General features: G+C 33.2%; 2 protein-coding genes and 1 pseudogene across 2 annotated transcripts; 2 read left to right on the top strand and 1 right to left on the bottom strand.

The window, feature by feature from the left end:
- Positions 1–2004: 2004 nt before the first annotated feature.
- LOC110662361 (uncharacterized) lies at positions 2005–6286 on the bottom strand. The gene is made up of 2 exons (XM_021821307.2): positions 6036–6286; positions 2005–2412 (listed from the first exon to the last, which is right to left on the bottom strand). Exons 1-2 carry the CDS (start codon positions 6171–6173, stop codon positions 2308–2310), a joined length of 243 nt encoding a protein of 80 aa, XP_021676999.1. The 5' UTR covers positions 6174–6286; the 3' UTR covers positions 2005–2307.
- Positions 6287–7882: 1596 nt separating this feature from the next.
- Positions 7883–9218, top strand: LOC110662359 (uncharacterized). The gene is made up of 3 exons (XM_021821306.2): positions 7883–8541; positions 8652–8707; positions 8800–9218. The coding sequence occupies exons 1-3, from the start codon at positions 8034–8036 to the stop codon at positions 9010–9012; spliced, it is 777 nt and encodes a 258-aa protein (XP_021676998.2). The 5' UTR covers positions 7883–8033; the 3' UTR covers positions 9013–9218.
- A 1718-nt stretch (positions 9219–10936) lies between these two features.
- Positions 10937–22769, top strand: LOC131180847 (uncharacterized protein At2g33490-like; annotated as a pseudogene).
- Positions 22770–23854: the final 1085 nt, after the last annotated feature.

Below are 23854 nucleotides of genomic sequence, written 5' to 3' on the forward strand. Positions count from 1 at the left end.
TTCAACCGTTAACCTAGCGACTATCAAGCTAGGTCAAAGACACTTCACATGTGATGTACACTCACAAGATTGGATTTAAGATTATTTTTTGAATTATGTGACTAATTATTAAGATTTTTCAATTATTGAAGTGATCAAAATTATTGACAATAGATCCATCTTTTCAAACTCAAGAAGATATGTCACGACTAAATTTGGAGAAAAATAGAAACTTCTCCTTTTGGTCTTTTAGGATCCCACGTCGGTTATGGATGTGGCTTATATGAAAACAAGTACCTTATTAAAATTAACATGATTTTAATAAGTGTTCATTCCTGTCACTGAACCGTGTATGTAACAAAAAAAAAAAAAAGAACTCCTTTTTACAAATGAAAACAACCGGTCCATATTTATCCGGGTAGGCCAAAAAATATATATTGCTGCTGAAATTGATAAACTAAGATTTAAAAAAAAAAAAAACAATAAAAAGATCATATCTAGCAGCATATAAACTTTGGTGTAAATGAAGTAGAGATATGATTCTGCCTCAAAAGTTGGTCTCATTTTGTAAAGTAGAATCAATGTTTCATATGATTTTGTCATGGAATTGTCCTTTTCTTTTACATGTGAATGGCAAAGTCAATTTGCTGGAGAGGGACTGTGTGGTGGGATGAAAGTTGGCGGATGAAGGAAGTAGAAACTGCCGACTAAAGGTTACTTGTAGAAGAGGTTTTAGAATCATCGACCCAACAAAGCAATTAATATTCTGCACGTCACCAATATTTTTAGAAGCAGACAAAGTTTTTTATTATGCAAATCAAAAATGGTTGGGAGTGTAGATTTCTGACTTTTAATGCCATTTTTTTTTTCAATCAGGTGGGCCAATAGTCATTTGTGGTGGTCCAATAGCTAATTCACAGGACTATTCATTTGTAGGTTTTCCTTATCTGCTCAAACGTATCAACAATTCCTATTAATATATCTCTGCTTGCACTCCAAGCATTGAGGTTAGCAGAGAGAATTGTTGGTTTCATATTTGAAATCCATAGATGAGAGACTCACTATTTTGTCTTTGTCCATAATAGAGTGTAGATAATGATAGTTTGTTTATCTAATTAATAATAATAATAATAATAATAATAATAATAATAATAATATTTTAGTATATCCCTTAAATGATAACATAATTAATTTCATATTTTACATGAAAAACCAATGATAAGAATAAAATTTCACACCTGCAGATAATTGCAGGATAAAATCATGGGTTTCATGCTCAAGCCTATAGAAATGGCTCAAGGCAGAGTGTGATGATAAATGAGAGAAAATTTGAAGGTCATTAGCTTCAGTCCGATGGTTCTCCAAACATAAAATGGTTATAAGGACTGATTTTCTTGTTCAGCTAGGATTCTAAAGTTGTCAATTAACAGCAATACCTGAATTAATAGAGCAGATTAAGAGAAGGATAAATTATTATTTCGTCATTTTACCATTATTAACACTATTATTTTTATTTTAAAAAATAGATTAAAATGTCCCTAAACTACATCCATTTTTCTCACAATTAGCCGTTAGTGACAATTGAAAAGTCTAAAACACTCTTGCCTTCTCCTGCCTTTCTTGCGTAATTCAACCACACCCTTCTCCCTTTGCCATAAGGATGGTCCTGGGAAACGTCATTCTCGACATCATCATCTCTTAAGAAGTTTCTATTTTTGAGCCATTCAATGTTCCCACAAAGTTTTCATCAAGCTACATTCAGCAAATAATAAAATTTAGTTCTTCTCAAGCATTATCACTACAAAACCTTTCATCAAGCTATATTCAGCAAACAAGAAAACTTAGTTCTTCTCAAGCATTATCACTACAAAACCTTTCAATACACTGTCATTTTACCTAAACAAGAATAGATCATAGTATGCCATGTTTTAATTACTTCAGAAAACTCATGGTTGCATACTCTCCTGAAGAAAAAACTTTTTGCATTTATAGGAAATTAAGGAGTCATCTAAACAAGATACTGAGTAATCAAACAGCATAATATTAATGGTATGAAGCAGATTGCACAAGCTACCAACACACAAAGGTCAATACAGATTTTTGCTCAAGAGCTTAAAAAAGGGGGGGAAAAAACCTTAAGTTCCATCTATGTTAAAAAGAATCTTATAGAATCTAGAAACCCTTTTACATCGGAGTCGGTCCGATAGACAAACTAAAATCAGAGCCTAAAACGCAAATAATCCCAGACAGACACAGGAATGAACACTGTGTTCACCAAATTTGCAACCACATGACATCCTTGAGACCTATTCTCACTCATTTCGCAAGCTAAGTTTGGCTGTTGATGCCAGCTTTCTCTGCAACACCAACAACATCAGCTACAGAAGTTTTTGAAGGCGGTGGCTCAGCACATGCCTTCAAGACAGCTTCATTCTGTAAGAATGAAAAGAGCACAAGATATGAATAATACTTACAAAAATCATTAGAAATATTAGAAGACATCCATATTTAAATCAAACAAATAGCATAAATTTGTGTGGTGCTTCAGATTTTTTTTGTCCAAAAGAACAGAGAAGCATCACTAGTGCTAAAGGAAAACAGCTTTGAAAGAAGTCAGGAATCAAAGGTTGGTACAGAGGTTTGGAAATAAACTAAAAAACATCTTAACAAAACCGATCAACCTCGATTTTAAAACTTAAGACACAAAATTCAAGTAATAAGAACTCAGATAAAGCAAAGCTAAATCGCTTGCATGCTTACTACTTATTTTTACTTTGAAGAACACCAACCAACAATTGCAATTTCTATTCCCTTTTTACCATAGATAACAAAAATAATCTTTCAATGTCACCTTCTAATCCACCATATTTACAATAAACTCAAATCAGCTTTGAAACACTTAGGGTTGGTCACATGTCAGCTACATGCAAGATTGGCTCCTTTAATAGTAATACCCATTGGTTATACAACTGTCAAGGTTTTACTGATAAAGACAGATGCTTTAAAATAATGTGCATGAATGTGAAAGTATTAATATACAGCCAAAGACAAGAAATCACAGTCCCTTTCAGGACTCGAGGTCCACAACAAATAATCTCTTTTTTCTTTTAAGTAAAATTCATTGAAAGGCACCACATGGGCACAGCCTAAATGCGGAACAGCTACAAATGCAAAATAAGAAGTCCACAAGATCCAAAACAGCATGAGCATCATAGTCCCTTTGGGAACTCCAGGTCCTCCATAAATAATCACCTTTTTTTCTTCCTTTTCTTTTAAGTTAAGAAAATTCATCAAAGGACACCAAATGGACATAACCCACAAGAAAACAACAACAACCACAAAACAAGGAGTCTAGAAAATCCAATGTGGCGTAAAAATTGAAAAAGAATTGCCTCATAGACTTAGAGGGTGTTTGCTTAGCTTATAAAAATTAGCTCAATATAAGCTTATAAGCATTTAAAATTTTAATCAATATATGTTTGGTTTAAGTGATTATAAGTAGCTAATACGTAACAAACACGTTTGGTAAAAAGTAGTTTATAAGCACAAATATTATTAAAATTACTAAAAATGATATTAATCGAGATATGTGGTGAAATTTTAAAAATTAAACAAGGGTAACATGGTAAAATAGTTGGCAAACTAGCTTATAAGTCTTATAGGCAAAAAAATGAAAAGTTGCTCCCCAATTTATTAATTTTTTTTAGCTTATAAGTCCAAAAAATGTTATAAATAAACGGGTAAATTACTTATAAGATAAACACCCTCTTAGTACTAGGATAGCAATGAATAATAATTTCCCTTCTATTTCTCCCTCCAAAAGCCAAAATATAGTAATGGATCAAAGCAAAATTTTTCCTGCTATCTTTATGTGCATGTACAGTCCCACAACATTCATGAGCCCACAAGTTATTTCTAACTAAACCTACAAAAGAGTATTCATTGCGTAGTCCCACAACATTCCAGTCCACTCGCAATGCAAAAACATGAACTAATGTTAATAGTAAACAATCTCCCCTACATCAAATCTCAATTGCTTTTTTCCCCTTTTTAAGCAACTTTTATGATTTTTATATAAAAGAAGAAACACAAAAGAGAGTACAAAGGGAACAAAGGTGTCTGACTAAGTCAACATGAAAACAAAAACTGAGGGAATAATTTTTAGTTTTTGGCCAAAGGCCCAAATAGGCCCTAAAACTTATGCCAAATAGTCAACTCAGCCCTTATAAATAAAATTGCAGTCAAATAGGCCCTTAAAATATTTAACATGGACTTATGAAACCCAAAATTACTAGAATTGATACAAATTGAGCCAGAAAAGGATCATGTGATCATGTAACCCTAAATGGCTGTGAACTTAGTAATTTCCTTTCTCATCTTGAATGGAGGCAGAGAGGAAAGGAAATGGGTGCTTGATTGTCGAAGAGGAAGATTGCTCATAGGGCTAGCGCTTGTGCAAGGTGAGTAAGTGATCTTGGAGGAGAATGGAGACAGGGGAACGTGGTGAAGGAGATGGGTATGGAGAAAAGCGAGTAGAAGCTGGGTGACAATGCGTATCGTATGGCACTGAGTGAGGGGTGAATGGTCTTCAAAGGGAAGGAGAGTGAGGTTTGATAAGGAAGGGAGTTGGCACTTTAGTTGAAGACACGAAAACTGTGAGAGGGGGAGAGCAGGATATGTAGTAGAACTGAAGAAGAAGAAAGGTTGTTGCGTGGGTCTGTAATTGTATGGAGTTGGCGCGCAGATGAGCAAAATGAAGCTGGAGCTAGTTTTGGTAAGATTAAGATTGTGTCGAAAGAGAGGGAGAAGTGAGGAGCTAGGGCATTGATCAAAACGGTTGAGCGTTGTTGATTGCGAGTGGAACTAACCTCGAAAACGATGAATATCGCCACTTAAAGATGATCTCTCTCTCTCTCTCTTCTTTTTCTGTTAGTGCCATCGCTTACTACTTGGGAAGGGTCGTTGGTGAGAGCTGAGGCCTAAGGGACGTAGGGCAAGGTTTACGCTTTACGGTTTCAATTCCAAACAGACCCATCTAGACCAAAGATTGAGAATGTTGTAAGGCCGCAAATGAATAAAGTTGCTCACGAGCTATTTGAGACTCGGTTCAAGAAAAGCTTAACTTTGCTTAGTTCATTTTCTAAACGAGCCAAACGTGAACTTATTGATATCTGGCTCGTTAAAGCTCGTGAGCTTACTCGTTTAAACTCGCGAGTTAGCTCGTTTAATAGATTCGTGAACTTATTGATATTTGGCTTGGGAACGGTTGGCAAGCTTGCTCACTTAACTAAAATTATTTAATTTTAAACTTATTATCTTAAACCTAATCAAAACTACATAGTTTTGAACTTCATAACCTAAACCTAAAGCTCACTAGGGTTGCAAATGAGTTATGTTGCTCGAAACTCGGCTCAATAATAGTTTGGCACAGCTATGCTTGTTTTCTAAATAAACCGAGCTTAAACTTATTGATATTTAGCTCTTTTAGAAAACGAGCCAATCTCGAGCCCAAAGAATTTTGATGAACTCGATTCATTTACACCCCTGGAATCCTCTAGACTCCAGATAAAAATGAACGTTGCAACGCGCTTCCCAATCAGGAGAACCCACATAACAACTAACAAAAGCTTATCTTTTCCCAGCCTTTAAATTCCCAAAAATACATTTACAAAGGCCTGACAATAAGAACAGTCGGTACCCAAACAAAGAGTCCAGCATTTCCACTTCTACCTTGAATTTCACAAACAAGGTGCCAGAATTTGAACAGACGCTTCAACCAGAAAATCTCTCTAGCTAAAATAAATCATCCTTGAGCAGAACTGTTTAAAGATTTGCTAACATATAATTGCATAAACGTTACGGTTACACCAAGCGAGTAAATTCCAATCAAATTTATGTCATTTGAACATCAAACAAAAACCTATTAAAAACCAAAATTTCAGTTCATATTGAACCCTTGCCTTAGATAATTAGAGATGCAATTTTTAATAAATAAAATTAAAAAAATGGCATAAAAGGCCAATGATAATTTGATTGAGAGATAGAGAGAAATTCACCTGCCAAACCCTGAGGAGTCGCTTCTTGGCGTTGGCTTTACGGGTAGTGGTCAGTTTTATTCTCTTCCAGACTAGACCTCCTGAGTCGTGCTTCTTCACTATCTCCATTACTCTTGTTCCCCAGAATGCGCTTACCATGATCCCTCTTCTCTGGGTGTGGGGTTCTCTTCAGCTATGGACTCTGTGAAAGCGATTGTGCGTCTGCTCTAGTGCTCTGCCCACAACGAAACCAATTGGAAATCAGAACAAATAGGAAGGGTCTGACGCCATGGTAAAAACGTTGCCGTTCCTTTTGTGAGGTTTCCAGTTCATTCAAATCAAGCGACGTCGTTCCATTGTTTCATCTACATTTTCAATTTATTTTTCTATTGGTTCATCAACTACGATTACTTGACATAAATGACGCAGGGAATCTATCCTCTTTGAAGGAAAAATTTTCCATTGGTTTATGAATGAGATGAAAAGTTAGAAAAAAATTTCCCAATATCTAATAATTAAAATAATTTAATAATTAATATGTATATATATACACTAAAATTTACAATTAAAAGTACAAAAAAATTAAAGGTACGGATAACTTAAATTCATTTGAAAATGATTATTATTTTATTTTAATAATATAATTTAATATTTTTTATTTAATATTTTTATATTGTACAATTTTATTAATGATAAAACTTTTAATTAATTATAATTTTATTTTAAGTGTTAATAAATGAATAAGTTAATTAATAAATTATTTTTAAAATTATTTAATAGATACCAATAAAAAAATAATTTTTAGAAAAATAAAATATGAATGTAGTTTTATAATGCTTGAAAGAATTTTAAAATTTAAAAGTTGTAGTAAACTATTTCTTTTATATATAAAATAAGATTTTAATAATTAAAATTTAAAAAAGTTTAGATAAAAGTTAATATTAAATATAACAAGTTATATATATATATATATATATATATATATATATATATATATATATATATAACAAGTTTTATATATATATATATCGTTTTTATCCTCATGTTATGTAAATTATTTATTATTTTAATTTAATAATATAATTTAATATGTATTTTTCATTTTATATTTTCATAATCATGTTATAATATGTTGTTAGTGATAAATTTTTTAATTAACTACAATTTTATTTTAAGTGTTAATAAAAGAATTATTAGTTGATTAATAAATTGTCTTTTATTATTGTTTTTTTAATTTATTTGACATATACGTAAAAGCATAAAAAAAAATGCTATGTAATGATTTTTAAGTATCATTGTTAAAATTATTAGATTTTAAATATAAAATATTTTTAAATAAATGTTTAAACTTTATAAATAATTCTTTATTGAATAGTTATTTATATCTATTAATATAATTTTTTAAAAAATAATTAATGCCTTTTCTAATTTAACTGAAGATTTAATTAAAAAAATCGATTTTTGAAGTTATATAATATAAATAGAATTATAGAATTTTAAAATTCTTAACAGATGTAGTAAAAATAATTTTAAATAATTTTGTATATGAAATTAGATTTTATAATTAAAATTTAAAAATATTTAAATAAAATTTAATATTTATATAAAAATATAAAAATAAATATAAAAAGAAAGGTATGCTACATGACGATTTTTTAAGTAAGACCATATGGCATACTGGTGTGTGTGTATATAATGGAGGAAATTAGACATGCGTAAGAAGTAATTTTATAACGGCTTTAACTGTAATTCCAAGTCATGCATCCCATGAATGAAATTGAAGCCTATCCAAACCCCGTAACCCTCGTTCAATCTCTCATTCTCTTCTCTTTACAACACCTATTCTTATCACCATTTTCAACAAGGAAGGGACCTTTGCTAGCGTTAATTATCTCTCTCAATCCCTTCCCTTTCCTTTCCTTTGCTTTCTTCTCCCCCAAGTGTGTTCTTCTTCTTCTTCTTCTTCTTCACCTCTGATTCTTCTCATTTGATTCCCCCTTTTCATGCCATCCCTCCTTCATGGGCTGCGGCATTTCTAAGTTAAACCTGGAAGAGACACGGCCAGGCTATCAGATTAGAACCCTTCGTCGAAGAAGTGATGTCAAAGATAGAGAGGATGAAACCGATTCTTTAACCAGCAAGCAACGAAAGAGTACTTCTTCTATGACCAGTGAAGATGGCAGTAGGGATGGTGGTTTTTTAAAAAGGGTCATCGGTTCAAATGAGAAAGAGAAAGATGTGGAGAGGGAATTACAGCCTGGCCATCATGGCAGGAAAAGCAGTGTTTCTTCTTCCCCAAGAAAGGACCTTATTAGTGTCTCCCGTTTCAAGCAATCTCATGTTGAGACAATGGATAAAGACGCTCCAAAGGAGAAGAAGTCTTTAAATAAGGATCGGGAGGCTAGCAATAATAATGAGGATGAATATATCAGGCCAAGCAATGCAGAGGAATGTGCAGCAAGCATATTATTTTCTCCAGGATCCCCTAGTTTTAGGGTATATTGTGTTAATGACTTTCCCTATGAAGGTGACTTCATTTTCCTATTGATTAATTACTTAATTAGCAGGATTAAATAAAATTTAATTAATAATTACCATTGGATGATGAATGCATTATTACTTGGCTGTGTTTTGCAGATAATGGTGAAGAAGAAGGAGAAGAGAACAAATCAAAAAATACGGGGACTGACAAGGTACATATACATATGATATTAATGTACAATGTCTGTAAATCAGATTAGTAATATGTATACATTAGAATTAATTTGCTCTTCATTTGATGAAGGGATCGGAGACTCTGCCGGCGAAAAGAGGGAGGAAGGGAAGAGGGTTTAGGAGTGCCATGCACATGGGAGGATCTACTCGTGGACTTAGGAGTGTATTGCAAAGAGGTGGATCAGCAGGAATGAAAAATATACTCAATGGAACCTCTTGCAGAAGTCAGACTTCTTCACCTCCTCATGACAGCACCACTAAATTGATTGCAAAAGCTGTTTGATAGGATGATGATGATGATGATTATTATTATTATTATTATCTAGGCATAAGATCTTAATGTATTACGAGGCAGCAATCTTTCATTCACTTACTTTGTCCCCTTTTTTTTATTTATTTTTTGTAAATAGAAAAAAGAAAACAATTCCTTGAGTTGTTCCCCTTTTTGTCGGATAACTGAACATTAATATTACCCTTTTAATTTCTTCAATTTTTATGCAGATAGGGATTTGTTTATTAATGTCAATTTATGCCATCAATTTATCATATGTGCATGTGGTGTTCTTTTCTTAACATGCAATTCATTGCATTAAATAAGTGCCATTGGCAAGGATATTAAGATCTCATAATGCTCAAAACTAACCCATACAGTAACCCAAATTCATATTTATAGAGGAAAATTCTTATTTAGATTAGATTCGTTATAGACTCGTGATATAAAATCAAACTATAGAATTCAAACCGAATAGCACAACTAACAAACCACCAAAACCATGCTGCCTATCAAACAAAAAAACCACCATAACCATGAAGTAACATCGTGGGACGCCCTGTGGTCAGAGTTGGTGCAACCACAAAAACAGAAAGATCAGAGAGGCATCACAGGCAAACTGCAAAGTTTTCTCCTAATATACGACTCTGTACTGCAAGTGACGAGCTGTAAGTTACAAATTTTCATATTACTAAAGAAATCAATCATAAAGACGAAGAAACAAGACTAGTAATTAATTAATAGAAGAGAATCCAGGCTCAAACACTTGAAAAGGGAGGCTTAATGTTTGAAAATGGGATGGATATCATAGCTATATCTTTTTTTTTAGTATCTCCCTTGGGCTTCAAGAAATGCTCTTGTTTTGTAAATTTTTTTAGTGCAATAAATTTTTTAATTTTGATATAAGTAATTTATATTTAACTGTCTTAATTACGATCTGTGGGCATGCAATATAAAATAAAAAGTTGAAAAAAAAAATCCAAATTGGCCAATGTAATGTAGAGTTAGAATTAATAAAAAATAGTCTAAACTATAGATTGGTAGATCAAATCACAATTATACCCAATTCTATCCCAACATTATAACAATATATATCATTAAAATAATTTTCCCAATTGGAGTATTCTGGTCAAATTTGTCATTTGAAAGAAAATTAAGCAGCTTCTTCCCTTGTGGCAATTGCATCACCCACAGCCTACAATATGAGTAGTAATATTATTATTAAAAATAATTTTTAAATATATTAACAAAAAATTAATTTAAAATGAAATTAATTATAGAAATAATAAAATAATAAAAATTTTTATTTAATTATATTTAAAATAATATTATTTTAATGGGAAACGGGCTTAAGAATTCTTCTGGCTTAGTAAAGGCTGGCCTGACCCAACTTGCCGTGCTCTCTATTCTCGTGGGGCTTGTTTCCTTAGTCACCGGAGAATATTAAATTTACGATTTTTCTAATGAGTTACGTGTATTTATTATTAAATTTTATTTAAAATTATTAATGTTATATTATTTTTAATTAAATTAAATAAAGTTTTAATTAAATGTAGGGGCAGAATTGGGAATAAATGGAAGTTCTTAAAAAAAAAAAAAAAAAAAAAAAAGAGAAGTTCTGAACCTGAAGCTCATTATCGGTCAAAGTAAAAGATAGTTTTGAATACCACTTCATCCCATCTTTTCCATGTCATCAATATCTGACTTTGACTGCACATCCTTCCCCTCCCAACTCCACTGTCACAGTACTCCATCTTTTGCCCACGTGTCACGATACCTTATCCCAGTACCGCTTGCCACGTCACACTGCCCTAACACTTTATTACCAAATTGCCCTCTCTAAACACGTGTCATCTCATAAGGGACAGATCTCTCGCTTTTAGCATAAGACTTTAACAAGTTTATCCCCGCCCTCTCTTCCCTCTTTGATTTTCTTCTCCCTGTTTTTTTTTTTTTAATTTTTTTAATTTACTCATTTCTTGTTTTGTTGTCATTATTTTCTCGGATCTGTTACGAGTCGTTTTTGACCCGAACGAAAGCTTTCTTCTTTCTTTCTTTATTTCTTCAATATCGTTGAAACTATCGAATCGAATTCCGCTCCCTGTTTTCCCAATTTCACACTTGAAATTCCTCTCCAAATTAACGGAGAATTTGGATTCCACGCCAACCGAGGAAAACGAAGAGCTTCGATTATCTCTCTTCCTCTCTCCCCCCTGTGCGTCTCTTGGTCTGCTTTGTTTCCGCCTCATTGCGTTAGGGTTTTCGAGAAATGAAATCTCCGTTAGGTAAGTTTGGATTTAAGCTTCACAAGACCGATGCTAAGGACAAAAGAGACCTTTTACCTTCAGCTCAGTTGGATGAGCTCGCTCAAGCTGCCCAGGTACCTTTTTTTTTTGTCTTGATCTTAATCTGCAAGTTTAATACTCTCTCTTTCTCTCTGAACTCAGTGTTCCCTTTAATCTCAATTACAAATTCAATTCACAATTCTTCTTCTTCTTTTTTATTTTTTGTTGTCCTTTTGGAACGAATAACTGTAAAGTGAATTTGTGTAGTAATTTAACTGTGTTTCCGAATCGAAATCTGGCAATAATTTTATGGGTAACAAACCAAAAATTATAAAGGTGGTTTGGGAAGGGGGGGTGGGGATTAATGGAGATTTAATTAATTTCTGTGAAGAATTGTATATTTGGATCGATGTTATTAAATGTTAAGTTGATTAAGTAGTGGATTACAATTTCGAGCTGAATGCTCTATTATTATGTGTAAAAAATTGCTGAATCGTGAAAGAGGATATATATAGCATACTCCAACTAGTTTGGAATCAAGGCTTAGTTGTTTTTGTTGCCTATGGTCTCGTGAGAGTGTTCGCTCTTGTTTTTCCTTACAATTCCGGGGACATTTAAATGCCAATAAGGAGAGTGAATTAACTCAAGGATTTTATGCAAAAAAAAAAAAAAAAAAAAAAAACTCAAGGATTTAGTTATCAAGCAAATTCAAGCATTTATGTGGACTCTGTGGATGTTAGAAGCTTTGGGTTGCGATTGATCTAGCATTACACTCTTCTACAATCTGGAAAACTATAACATAAAAAGGTTTTGCAACTTTATATAATTTTGGTTTTGTATTCTCCTACTCAATTAATGAAATTTGAGAACTTTGTGCTAAAAAAATTTGTTTATTTGGCCCGCAATTTGGGCCATTTGGTGAGAATCATTATTTAATACTTTCTTTGATCCTTTCCTTATCACAGGACATGCAAGACATGAGAAATTGCTATGATAGCCTACTTTCTGCAGCTGCGGCAACGGCAAACAGTGCATACGGTAAATGAACTGTCCCCTTCTCTTTCTTTTATTTTTTATTTTTTATTTTTTTAAATGTTGTATATTAGATATTAGGCTTTGTTGTTCTCATGTTCAGCTTTTCCTAGTAAGAATTTGGCATGTTCTGGTTTTCAGTTGTTGTTGTTGTTGTTTTTTTTTTTTTAAGTTTGGTCCGCTTTTTATATTCCTCTTTAGCACCAAAAAGTTGATGGTGGGTTTTCAATCTATACACAATATTACAATTTACAGTTTGTAAAATATTTTAATTAAATATATTGTGACCTTTGCTGCTGCTTCTAACCTTCTGCTTGGGTGGAGGTTTTACAGGGTAATGGGAGTTTTTTTTTTTTTTTTAAAGGTTTAAAAACATTGAATTTGTGTTTGGGAGAACATGTGGTTTTTTAAAAAGTAAGATTTTTGAAGGTTTTTGAAAACCTCCAAAACCTTCCATTTTCTAACTCAACATATCAGTGGGTTGAGAAGATTTTCTCTTCAAAACCTTCAAATAACTTCAAAAATCTTCCCTTCCTCTTAAAAAACAAAAAAATTATAAAGGTTCAAAAATCATAAAAAAATATACTTTAAAAAACTTTACGCTAATTCCTTCTAAACAGAGTGTAATTCTTCATTTTATAATAATATGATACTTAGCCGACCTCAAATTTTTGGGATAAAGGCTTAGTTGAGTTGAGTATAATAACATGATACTATTAATTAGGTTCTTGAATTGAATTTATGCTCATACTCATACATGGCCAAAGTGCTCATTATTGATGCATAGTGAAAATATCAAAAAGCATTGATCAGACCGAGGAAACATCCTCCTAGCAAATGCAAGAGGAGAGGTTTGTATCTCTGATTGCCCCCAAAGCCTGCAGTGTGGGAAGCCTCATGCGCTGGGAAGTTAGGAGCACTCTTTGTAGTAATTTTACAGCTTGTGCACCTTGAAAAACTACAAATGTAACAGAGAGAACTTTGTGGGATTATTATGTTCATGTATGTTGCCAACTGCAGGTTCTTATATGTTTCAGAGCTTGTAAATGTTCCAGTTGGTTAATTGTTATCCCTGATATGTGCATTGGTAACTTTAATTTATAACTTTTGCCATTCCACATAATACTTGTCAAACTTCATCTAATATTTTGATATAAGATTCTCTCATCTTAATACATCTAAAATTTCAGAATTCTCGGAGTCATTGCGGGAAATGGGTTCTTGTCTACTGGAGAAAACTGCGTTACATGATGATGAAGAAAGTGGTAAGTGAAAGTGTGAAAAAGGATTATCAAATTGCTTTTTGTTCTAGCAATTGTTTAAGATAGATATTGGCATTGTAGCATGTTCTATCAAATTTAGCCTGGAAGTTTATAATGTTCACAGTTCACCTCATCATTAAAATGCCACACCTCTCAGGTATCAGGGGAACTAGGCTTTATAATATACTCATATGTACATATTTGTATTATATGCATGGTTCTACTAAATCACATAGTGTTTTCTTTGGGGGAAGGAAAAAGAGAGTTGTTTATTGCTATATGGATCAGAAGGCCCTTTAAACCTTTCTTATGTTATATACAGATGACTTTGATTTTGAATGAAAAATTTTTTGTGCCTTTCTAGTTTGTTCATGATCAAATTTGGGAGCTTAGGTCTGTAAATCTCTGATTCTTTTAGCTTGAGAAGGTTACATCTGATTGCTTTAGGCAGGAGTAGGTTTGGTGTTTAGCTCATAAAAATATGTTCTATAATGAATATTTTATGTTTTTGTCTTTCCTTCTCTCCTCCTCCTTCATATGTCAAGACATCTTACCTTTATTTGAACTTTGTATATTTTGGTTTGAAATTAAGGCTTATTTTAGTTGAATATCATCTTTATATTTTTCTTTCAGTGCTCAAAGAGTTTGCTTGATTTTATTGTTGTAATAGGGGCTGTTGAAATTAATATATACTGTTAACTGTTGACCCATTAAGTACATAGAGATGCACCCTAATTTGTTTTATTAGTTATTTCCCTTCTATATGAGAACATGTGTTTTGAGAATTAATGAACATGCTATTCAAACTTCATAATTTTTAAAGGCACAAGGTGCAAAGGTGTCCTGTACCCTAGGCTGCAAAGTGAGAGAGGTGAAGTGCAAAAGAAATAAAATAAATAAGACAACTAATCCTGTATAAGACAACTACTTATATTAATAACATAAAAAAATTTAGAATTCTAGCACTAACTTTTTTGAATCCCAAATGGAAATAAAACTAATAATGTTAAAAAGTTTTGAACCATATTCCTACATTCCTACTAGATAGCAATAATCCCATGAAACAACTTTATGTAGAACCAGGAAGAACAAATATCAAGAGAAACAAATTCTCAAAGATCAAGAGTAACAAATTCTCAAGTATAAAAAGAAACAAATTCTCAAAATTTCTTGAATGAAAATGAAAGCAAAAAGAAACAAGAGCATTAAAGGAATTCTTGAATGAAAATGAAAGGAAAAAGAAACAAGAGCATTAAAGGAAAAAAGAAACAAGAAAAACATCCAGAAAATGGATAGTATTTTAGAGTCATCTGGAAAAGGAAAAAAAAATGAGAAAAGAAAGGAAAAAAAGGTGTGAGGAGTGATAGAATTGAATAAAATATAAAGAGGGAAAAGTCATCTCATGGCAACTAGATCTCGAGATTTAGTCAATCTCATTCCAAAATCTGAGCAGTTTCAGTCTCATGTTAACAAACATAATCTTAGCCTATTTCTTTGTATTGAGCTATATTCTTGTGTACATTCCTTACATATGTATAACTTTGTGTGTTTGTATAGAAATCATTCTTTAATAAAATAACAGAGATAGAAAACAAATATTTCTCTTAAAAAATTCTTAGAGGCAATAGAGATAGAATGAAGGAAAGGGATCTTAGACAGTCGTATTTTGTATTGAGTTAGTGGAGTAGAATAGATTCAGAAAAATAGAAAATAAAGGACCATGAGAGCTGGAAAAAAGAAGAAGAAAATTGGAGTAAAAAACAATAGCAAAGAAGGATGATGGGGAGAGGGAGAAACCTGATTGCGAGCTATAGAAAAACCCAAGCAGTAGTATTTTCTTCCCCTTTGTGTAGGAAGGTTGTTTATTCCAAACCAATGTTGGTTTCTTTCTTTTTGTTGTTTTGGTTTGACTTGGTCAGTTGATCTACATGACAATGGTAAGGCCACTTGCATAGTTGAATTAAAAGTGGAGTCTTCTTCTTCTTCTTCTTTTTTTTTTTTTTTTTTTTTTTTTTTAAGCTGCAGAAAAATATATAGCAAAGGTGTGTGCCTCACTAAGGTCACCTGCCTCTCAGTGATTGAGGTACCAGGGGCTTTAACAACTGTATTAAACTTCAAAATATATTTTGGACCTAGAATTCAATTTAGCCTAGTAAAGAAAGGTAGGCACCCACTTTGAGAATTCGAATTAAATTATATGCTTATGGCATACCCCTAAAAAAATGAGATATGTCAATGAGGAGTTGACATATTCACAGATTGGTTTTTCCCCTTTACTTAATTTCTATATGGGCAAATATTCATTCCAATTTCTTGAATATAATAATCAGTTTTATTTTGAGAAGTTCTGTTAAAAGTGAGGAACAAATTTCACAAGATTGCGGGAAATGGAGAATTTGAACAAGGAGAATTCACTTGAATTGATATTGCAAATTCAGTTACAACCCTTCTTCTGCAATTACGTTAATTCTTCTTACTGCCAAACCAAAATACAACTCACAAACATAAAAGAAAAGAAAAGAAATAACCCAGAAGATAAGTTCTCCCAAGCAAGAAACACAGAGCTTGCCCCAGCAGTACTGCCAAAATAATTCTTTAGTAAATTCTTCACTGTCACCCTTCTCAGATTCTTCCTATTTCAATCTTTCCAACCTCAGCTCCCATTCTGTTAGTTTCTCCACTCCAGGTGTACTCTGTGAGATTCACTCCAACAGAATTTGGCATCTATTTCCACCAAGTATGACAGCAGATGAATTGGCTACAGAATCTTCTGATCTCTCTTTTTGTTCCTTCTGTAGTATACCTGAGGCTGACCTTCTCCTTCACCAACATTTTTTGGGCTTTTAGCTGAATTCATAACAATGTGTGGAAAATTGTACTGAAGTAGCCCTAACATTATGCAGAATAACGTGTGTGTTTGTGTTGTTTTGGGTAGAGGGTTCAGCGATTGGATTTTTCTTTTCTTTAGGGCGGGGTGGGGAGGTGGGTTGCACCCGTCTTCTTGTTTCGTTTGAGAACAAGCATATTATCACTAGTATATTATTAATATGATTTATGGACTATGTATGAATTGCCACGATTGTCCATGATTATCTGCAGGCAGAGTTTTGTTGATGTTGGGAAAAGTGCAGTTTGAACTTCAAAAACTTGTTGATAGCTATGTGAGTGCTAGCTGTTTCATTGTAATTGTACGATGCTTTTTGAGATAATTATGGACTAATACCTTCAATTGATCCTGGTTCTAACTTAGTGTTGTTGGTAATTCAGAGGTCTCATATATTTTTGACAATTACAAATCCATCAGAGTCTCTTCTCAATGAACTTCGGACAGTTGAGGTTTGTTACTCTGATTCTCCCATTGTTTATTATCTTAAAGAAGTTTCTTTTACATATTTCCTTTACTTGACTGTTGGTTAAGTGTTTTTTGTTTCTATGTTTTTCATTCTGTAGTTGTTGCAATTTGCCATAACCCTCTAAAATGGTTATAAGTGGACATTGATTTAGTCAAGGAAGACTAGGTTTAGGAATTATTTTGATTGAATTTTTCATTATAAAATGATGAAGTCTAGGTTTCTATTATTTAGGAAACTTAATTATTTTGGAATATTTAAAGAGTTCTATTAGGTTTAGTATTTTCCTAGTTAGAGTTGGTTTTATATTCGTAGTTAGGTTGATTTAGTATTTTCTTTTTTGGGGATTTCTAATCCTAACAGCAGTAGGATTAATATTATACTATCAATACATATGTGATCTAGGTATTTTATGAGAGAGCTTATTATTACTGACATTGATTTTGAGAATTAATAGAAATTTTAAGTTGTTTCTCACCCCCTTTTAGTGTTCTTCGTGGTTCTAAATCAAATATGTTCCTAACTTCTTGTGCCAATTGCCATTGTTTATGCCTTAAGAGAATATTAGAAATGTCCTGCCCTTGATTGGAATCAAGGAAATCACTTTGAAATTCAATCATGAGCAGTAGTTGCCACATGAGAAACACTAGGGTATTCCTACTTTTTCCCCTGATCTGTAAGAGGGAAAAAAATGTGCAAAAGTTATCTTTTTATTGTGTTCTCTCCTCCTTGCAAAAGTTCTGTTTACAATTGATCGAGTTCTCTTGTTCTTGGTTGGCCTTTTCAATTTTACATTAATCAGAACATATGGCAAGTCTCTGTGTGTAGTGCCCAAAATGACGTTTTTGAAGGGTGAGCCATGGTATGCTGGCAAAGTTTCTCCATGAGTCAAATTCAAGAGTTTAAACTATGGTAACAACCTCTCTGCAATGCAAAGAGGAGAAGGCTATGTGTACTGTAACATCCTTTTTGCTATGGTGCTTCTGCATCCTTGCAATAATCTTGATAGTAGGTGATGTTAATAACTCATTTTTGTAATAAGCTTGAAAATCTAGGTTTCCGGAAACCATTTTTCATCAAGTCCTTGATGTGCATTTATTGTACCTGAAAAACCCGGTTTGCAAAAAAAGTGTAAATTGCAAGCACTTGAAAGATTGTTCTGAATCTTTTTATTTTCAACTTTTATTTATATCATATTTCATCTTATACTAATAGTTTACATTAGGTTCTGTTTGGCACCGTTGCTGCAGCTACTATGGAAAAAAAACACACTAAAAGATTTTGGTTGAAGAAATTAAAAGTTAATCTCAAGGTGTTTTTGGCATGTTTTGGCCTTATTCTAAAACAGCCCAAAAGTAAATTTAAACTGCTTTCTGGAAAAGAACATCTAAGTGCTTTTCTAAAAACCAGTTTCAAAAGCTATCGCTGAAGGCCCTTGTTAGCCTGGCAACAGTCAATATTGAGGTGTGGTACATGTCGATATGTTAAGACATTGAATTTTGAGTAAAATCCCTACTGAGTATGATATCAGTTTTAAAGGTTTGATTATGAAAGACTTCCCCTTCTCTCTTCATGCAGAGGTAGCAATTGCTTCCTTGCCCGAGGAGGTTTTATATAACCTTTGTATCATCTAGATTGATAGATAGAATATATTGGTATCAAATCATTTTGCTATGGATTTTACTCAATACGCTCCTCTTGCTCCCTGGTGCAGGATATGAAGCGACAATGCGATGAAAAAAGGTTTGTCCTTTTCTATTGAATTCTGATTTTATTTGATGAAAGTAACTTTCTTCTGAATCTTGTATGTGATGTTCAGAAATGTCTATGAATATATGGCGGCACAACAGAAAGAAAAAGGAAAGTCAAAGAGTGGGAAAGGTGAAAGCTTTACTTTGCAGCAATTGCAAACAGCTCATGATGAATATAATGAAGATGCAACCCTGTGTGTTTTCCGGTTGAAATCTCTGAAACAAGGACAGTCTCGAAGTCTTCTAACACAGGCAGCTCGTCACCATGCAGCTCAGGTTTTCTTTATATTCATTGAGGGTATTTAAAAGTCAAGTTCTTTTATTCTTCTCATAACATGGATGATGATATACTCTTATTTCTGCTTTAAATGCAGTTGAATTTCTTTCGGAAGGGACTTAAATCACTAGAGGCCGTTGACCAGCTCGTAAAAATTGTTACAGACCAACAACATATTGATTATCAATTCTGTGGACCTGAAGATGATGGTAGGGAAGATGATGAGAATGGAGATGATACAAATGACGGGAGGGAACTGAGTTTTGACTACAGAACAAATAAGCAAGGGCTTGATGTTTTTTCTGCATCAAGGAATTCAATGGAGGTAAGGATGTAATATTAATTGGAAACATTTTAGGTTTTGAGATGATTTGTATGCCTAGTTTATCGTCTTTTACTGTGTTTAATTTCCTGATTTATTGCTTTGTGATTGACACATTGATCCTGTTTTGTCTTGAAAAGTTGTGAATGCCTTATCAGTAGGTTTCTGTCATCCATTTCTTCTTCTTATTATTTTTTTTTGTGACTTTCTTCTTTATGTAATAACTTTCTTCTTTGCGTAATAAATGATTTACTCTCTCTCTCTCTCTCTCTCTCTCTCTCTCTCTCTCTCTTTATTAAGTAATAAATGATTTACATTATTACTATTGGAAATTAGGAAGAGTATTATGGTAAGAGTTTATCAAAGTATCATTATTATTGTTGTTGTACTATTATTCTTATAAATGAATTTTCTTATATAAAATTATAATATTTTGAGATTGAGTAGTTGTGTGGAGTATACATTACTATCTTGTAAAATTCCTGTTGGATAGCTTATAGTTTAGGCAGTTTGGTGGTTCACTTGAAGCAAAATGGGGAGTACAATTACCCTGGTCTTAAAGATGTGAATGGTTATGGAGCTCATCCATTTGGATAATGAAAGTATTGACTTATTTTATAGAAGGGTACACACTTGTCATAACGTTAATGAACTTCCTTTCTAGAAAAGTATGAAGCGTGGATTTTATTGACTTATTTTATGGAAGGGTACATGCTTATCATAATGTTAATGAACTTCCTTTCTAGAAAAGTATGAAGCGTGGATTTCTTGTTTAAAGGAGGGACTGTTCTTATAATGGGAATGGAAGCACATTGTACAAAAGAATTGAAATCTTTCTTAAAGAGTATGCCTGTCAATAATGGATGAATTAAACTTGAAGACCCAAATCTTCCTATTTAAAGGAGTCATAATTAGTAATGAGGCATTGTTGGATATTTTGCTTTGTTTCTTACTTTTTATTAACTTATTTTTGTGCTGAAATGCTTGCCTATTAACCAGGTGGAATATGTTGACATGCCATTTCCTCAAGCTTCAGTGACAGAAAGTACAGAGGTACAATTTTGCTTTCCTTTTGGTTAATATTTTTTTGTACCTAGTGACTTTACCTGGATCAATTATCCTTCTAAATCAATGGGCAATGCATATCATTAACTTCACTGATAATTCCCAACTCTTGTGGAAGAAAACCTTTAGATTGTTTGGCCCACTTTTCAAACTGCTTGGGGTAGAATTTCACTAATGATCATTGTAAATATGTTAATGATCATTTTGCTTTTAATTTGTTGGGTTTGACTATTCCATGCTATGAGGTCAGAGGTGTAAGCTATTAAGCAACTAAAATTGTGCATCTCCATGCAGTTAAACCCATCAAAAAAACTATGGTGTTTCAATATCTAACTTAGAGAACCTCGACCAGGAAGCCATTCTGAACCGATATTTCCTGAAAGAAAACCTGATCCAGTTGAAAGAATAAAACAAATTCAATCATCTGTGGGAAAGTCTAACACGTATGTGCTGCCTACACCTATTGATGCTAAGGGTGTAGTCTCTTCAAGAACAAGTGGTTCAGTTGCCCACACAAGGCCAACTGACCTCAGTGGACGCACCCATAATTTGTGGCATTCATCCCCACTGGAACAGAAGAAGCATGAAAAAGATCCTGGTGACAGTCATCTGTCAGAGTTCACCGTCTTTAAAGCACGATCGGCACACAAAGAGAGCAACAGTAACAATGCCTCCAACCAGTTACCCCCTCCTTTAGTGGAAGGAACTTCACTTCCACAGCTTGATACATATAATGCATCCGATAACAAAAAAATTAAATGGCAATCTTTCTCTGGTCCAATAACTAGTAAGCCATGGTCTACAAAGCCTGCTTTATCTGCCAGTGGCCCCATCTCCTCTAACGAACTTCCCAAACAAGTTTCTGGAGTGCTTCCACGTGTAATAATTCCTCAGACTACATCTCCAAAGGTGTCCCCAACTGCTTCACCTCCCCTTGCATCTTCACCCAGAATAAGTGAGCTTCATGAGCTTCCTAGACCACCAGGGAATTTAGCCTCAAAACCAGCAAAATCATCCATAATAGTTGGTCACTCTGCTCCATTGGTCAGAAATCTGGAGCATTCTGGAGCAAGCAAGATTCCTTCTACAATGACAAATTATGCGTCACCTTTGCCAATTCCACCTTTTGTTGTTCCTCGAAGTTTCTCAATTCCTTCCAGCAGCCAGAGAGCAATGACAATACATGTTTCTAAATCTGTGGAGTCTCTGCATGTCCCAGAAAAGGCTGAAGAAGTTGATGATTATCCACCATTGACACAATCCATAGCAAACATCAAACAAGCATCTGCCACGCCTGAATTGGTACCTCATTCTGGTCAAATTAGAGGTAACTGGATATCATATTATTGGCTTTTTCTAAAATCAAAACTCTCTCTTTGGACAACTAAAATTTAAGCTGGCCTCTTTATTGATGTCTTGACTTTACATTTCTGTTGAGAATTGCATATGCATCACTTAATTTAAAATATTAATATGTTGAGAGAAAATAAAGAAATGAAAAGATTATTCAGAAAAGATTGATTTCCATCTTGAATTATATATATATTCTACATGTTCAACTGCCCTAATCTAAAAGCTTTGTTACATGAACTGATGCTTGAAAAGGTCCATTTATGTTAACATGCTCAAGGTCCTCTTGGACCACCACTTGCAAATAGCATTGACTTAGTTGGGGCTGCCCTCAAATGGCTTGTTAGTTCCAGGGCACTCTGTTTGAACCATGGAGCTCTGATCTGTGATGCCTATTTCGTCTTCTGTTGTCTATTATAGATAGCACCCACTTGGCCATTAATGTTGTACTAGCTATAGCATGCATATTTAGGCTGTTCCCATGTGATGATAATGGAAATTGTTTCCAGAATTAGCCCTTTTATAGGGATGGACGGGTGGATTTTGTGTCTGAAAATTTTCTGAATTAGTTTGTAACTCATTTTTCTCAACGAAGGAACTGTATGTGAGATTGACTTGGAGCCTGTATGATACGTTAGACAAACAAGGCAAAGCATTGTTTATAGCTGTGCATTTAATGTGCTTATCCTGCTTGATTATTAATCTGTGATAATGATCAAATTTTGGTTCTGATTGCGAACATTTTCATTGAATGCAGGTGGGAGCTGAGATAATGAACGTTACATGAATCTCTGATTTTTTTTTTTTCCAAGATTGCCTGATGCAATTTTTTTTTTTTTTCCTTTTGGGTCTCGTCATGTTCAAGCTAGGTACTGTAAATAATATGTTAAATGCATTGCTTTGTTTCTCATCCCAAATTTTGTTCATTGTGTGATTGAATATGATGAGAACTAAGCTCACATAATTGTGCATTATTACACATCATGTATATCATCGATTAAGAAATTTTGTTCTTAGTACTACTTAATTAAAATTTCCCACTAGAAATGATTAATCTAGTGAGGATTTTTTGTTACTTGCACTGCTATAATCACCAGAAATAAAATGTCTTTCACATCTCTATGAAACAGTATGTTTGACCGGTGTAAAGATTTTGCCAGCAATGGCTGGGATAACCTAATTCGCCCCGTCAGTCAGAGCTCCAAATCTTAATGCAAATTATGGGATTATAAAAAATTCATTTGAAATGATAATGAATTACACATGCAGACAGCATCTGAAAAAATACTTGTTAATAGGGGTGTGTAATTTTGGTTCTAGTTTGGGGTTTACTTAGGATATGAAAATGAACTGTACTTTAGGTATTGTTTTGATTCTTAGATATTTCGATCTACTTAGAGGATCTGAAAACGAATTGAACTTACGGTATTGTTTTGATTCTTAGAATTTTCAATTCTGGTTTGATTTTATTAGATTCTTATACTTAATTTTGCTTCAGTTTGATTTGATTATCTAGAAAAACACTTGTATAAATTCAATTTTTCAGTTACAGTTTCAATTTAATTTTTAGTAGAGTTGGATTTGATACGTATCCGATTGACTCGGTTTGGAGCTGCGCATGCTCCTGTAAGTTTTGGGAATGTGAAGTTTACTCCAAAACTTCTACAATGTTTGGTAGCTGAGAAATTGATGGAATTTTCCTTCTACGAAAGTAACTAAACCAACGACATGTTGCTTATTAAATGCCATCGGTTCTTATTTGGTATCTTCATTCATTTTCAGATGCTATGAACTCTGAATTTGCAACAGGATCTCAACAGAATTATATGTGAAGTGAACTTTGGTCTTTTAAATTGGTCATAGGTGGAGGTTGAGCTTCAGAAAAATCCCCAAAGTTTTAATATTGCTGAAAACCCTAATGGATGTTTCCAAGGACATGCAAAAAATTTAACAATTGGGGTCTGTTTGGCATGAAAATATTAATTAATATAGTTATAATAATTTAATATTATGTTAATAAAGGATTAAATTTAATTATTATTAACAATTAACAAGTCATAGTAATAACATATCATATATAAAAAAATTATGTAAAAAATTAAATTACAATATTTATATATAATGAATATAAGTAACGTGTACAAGCATGTTTAATATATA

Source organism: Hevea brasiliensis, chromosome 6 (assembly GCF_030052815.1).
Source record: "Hevea brasiliensis isolate MT/VB/25A 57/8 chromosome 6, ASM3005281v1, whole genome shotgun sequence".
NCBI classification, from domain to species: Eukaryota; Viridiplantae; Streptophyta; class Magnoliopsida; order Malpighiales; family Euphorbiaceae; genus Hevea; species Hevea brasiliensis.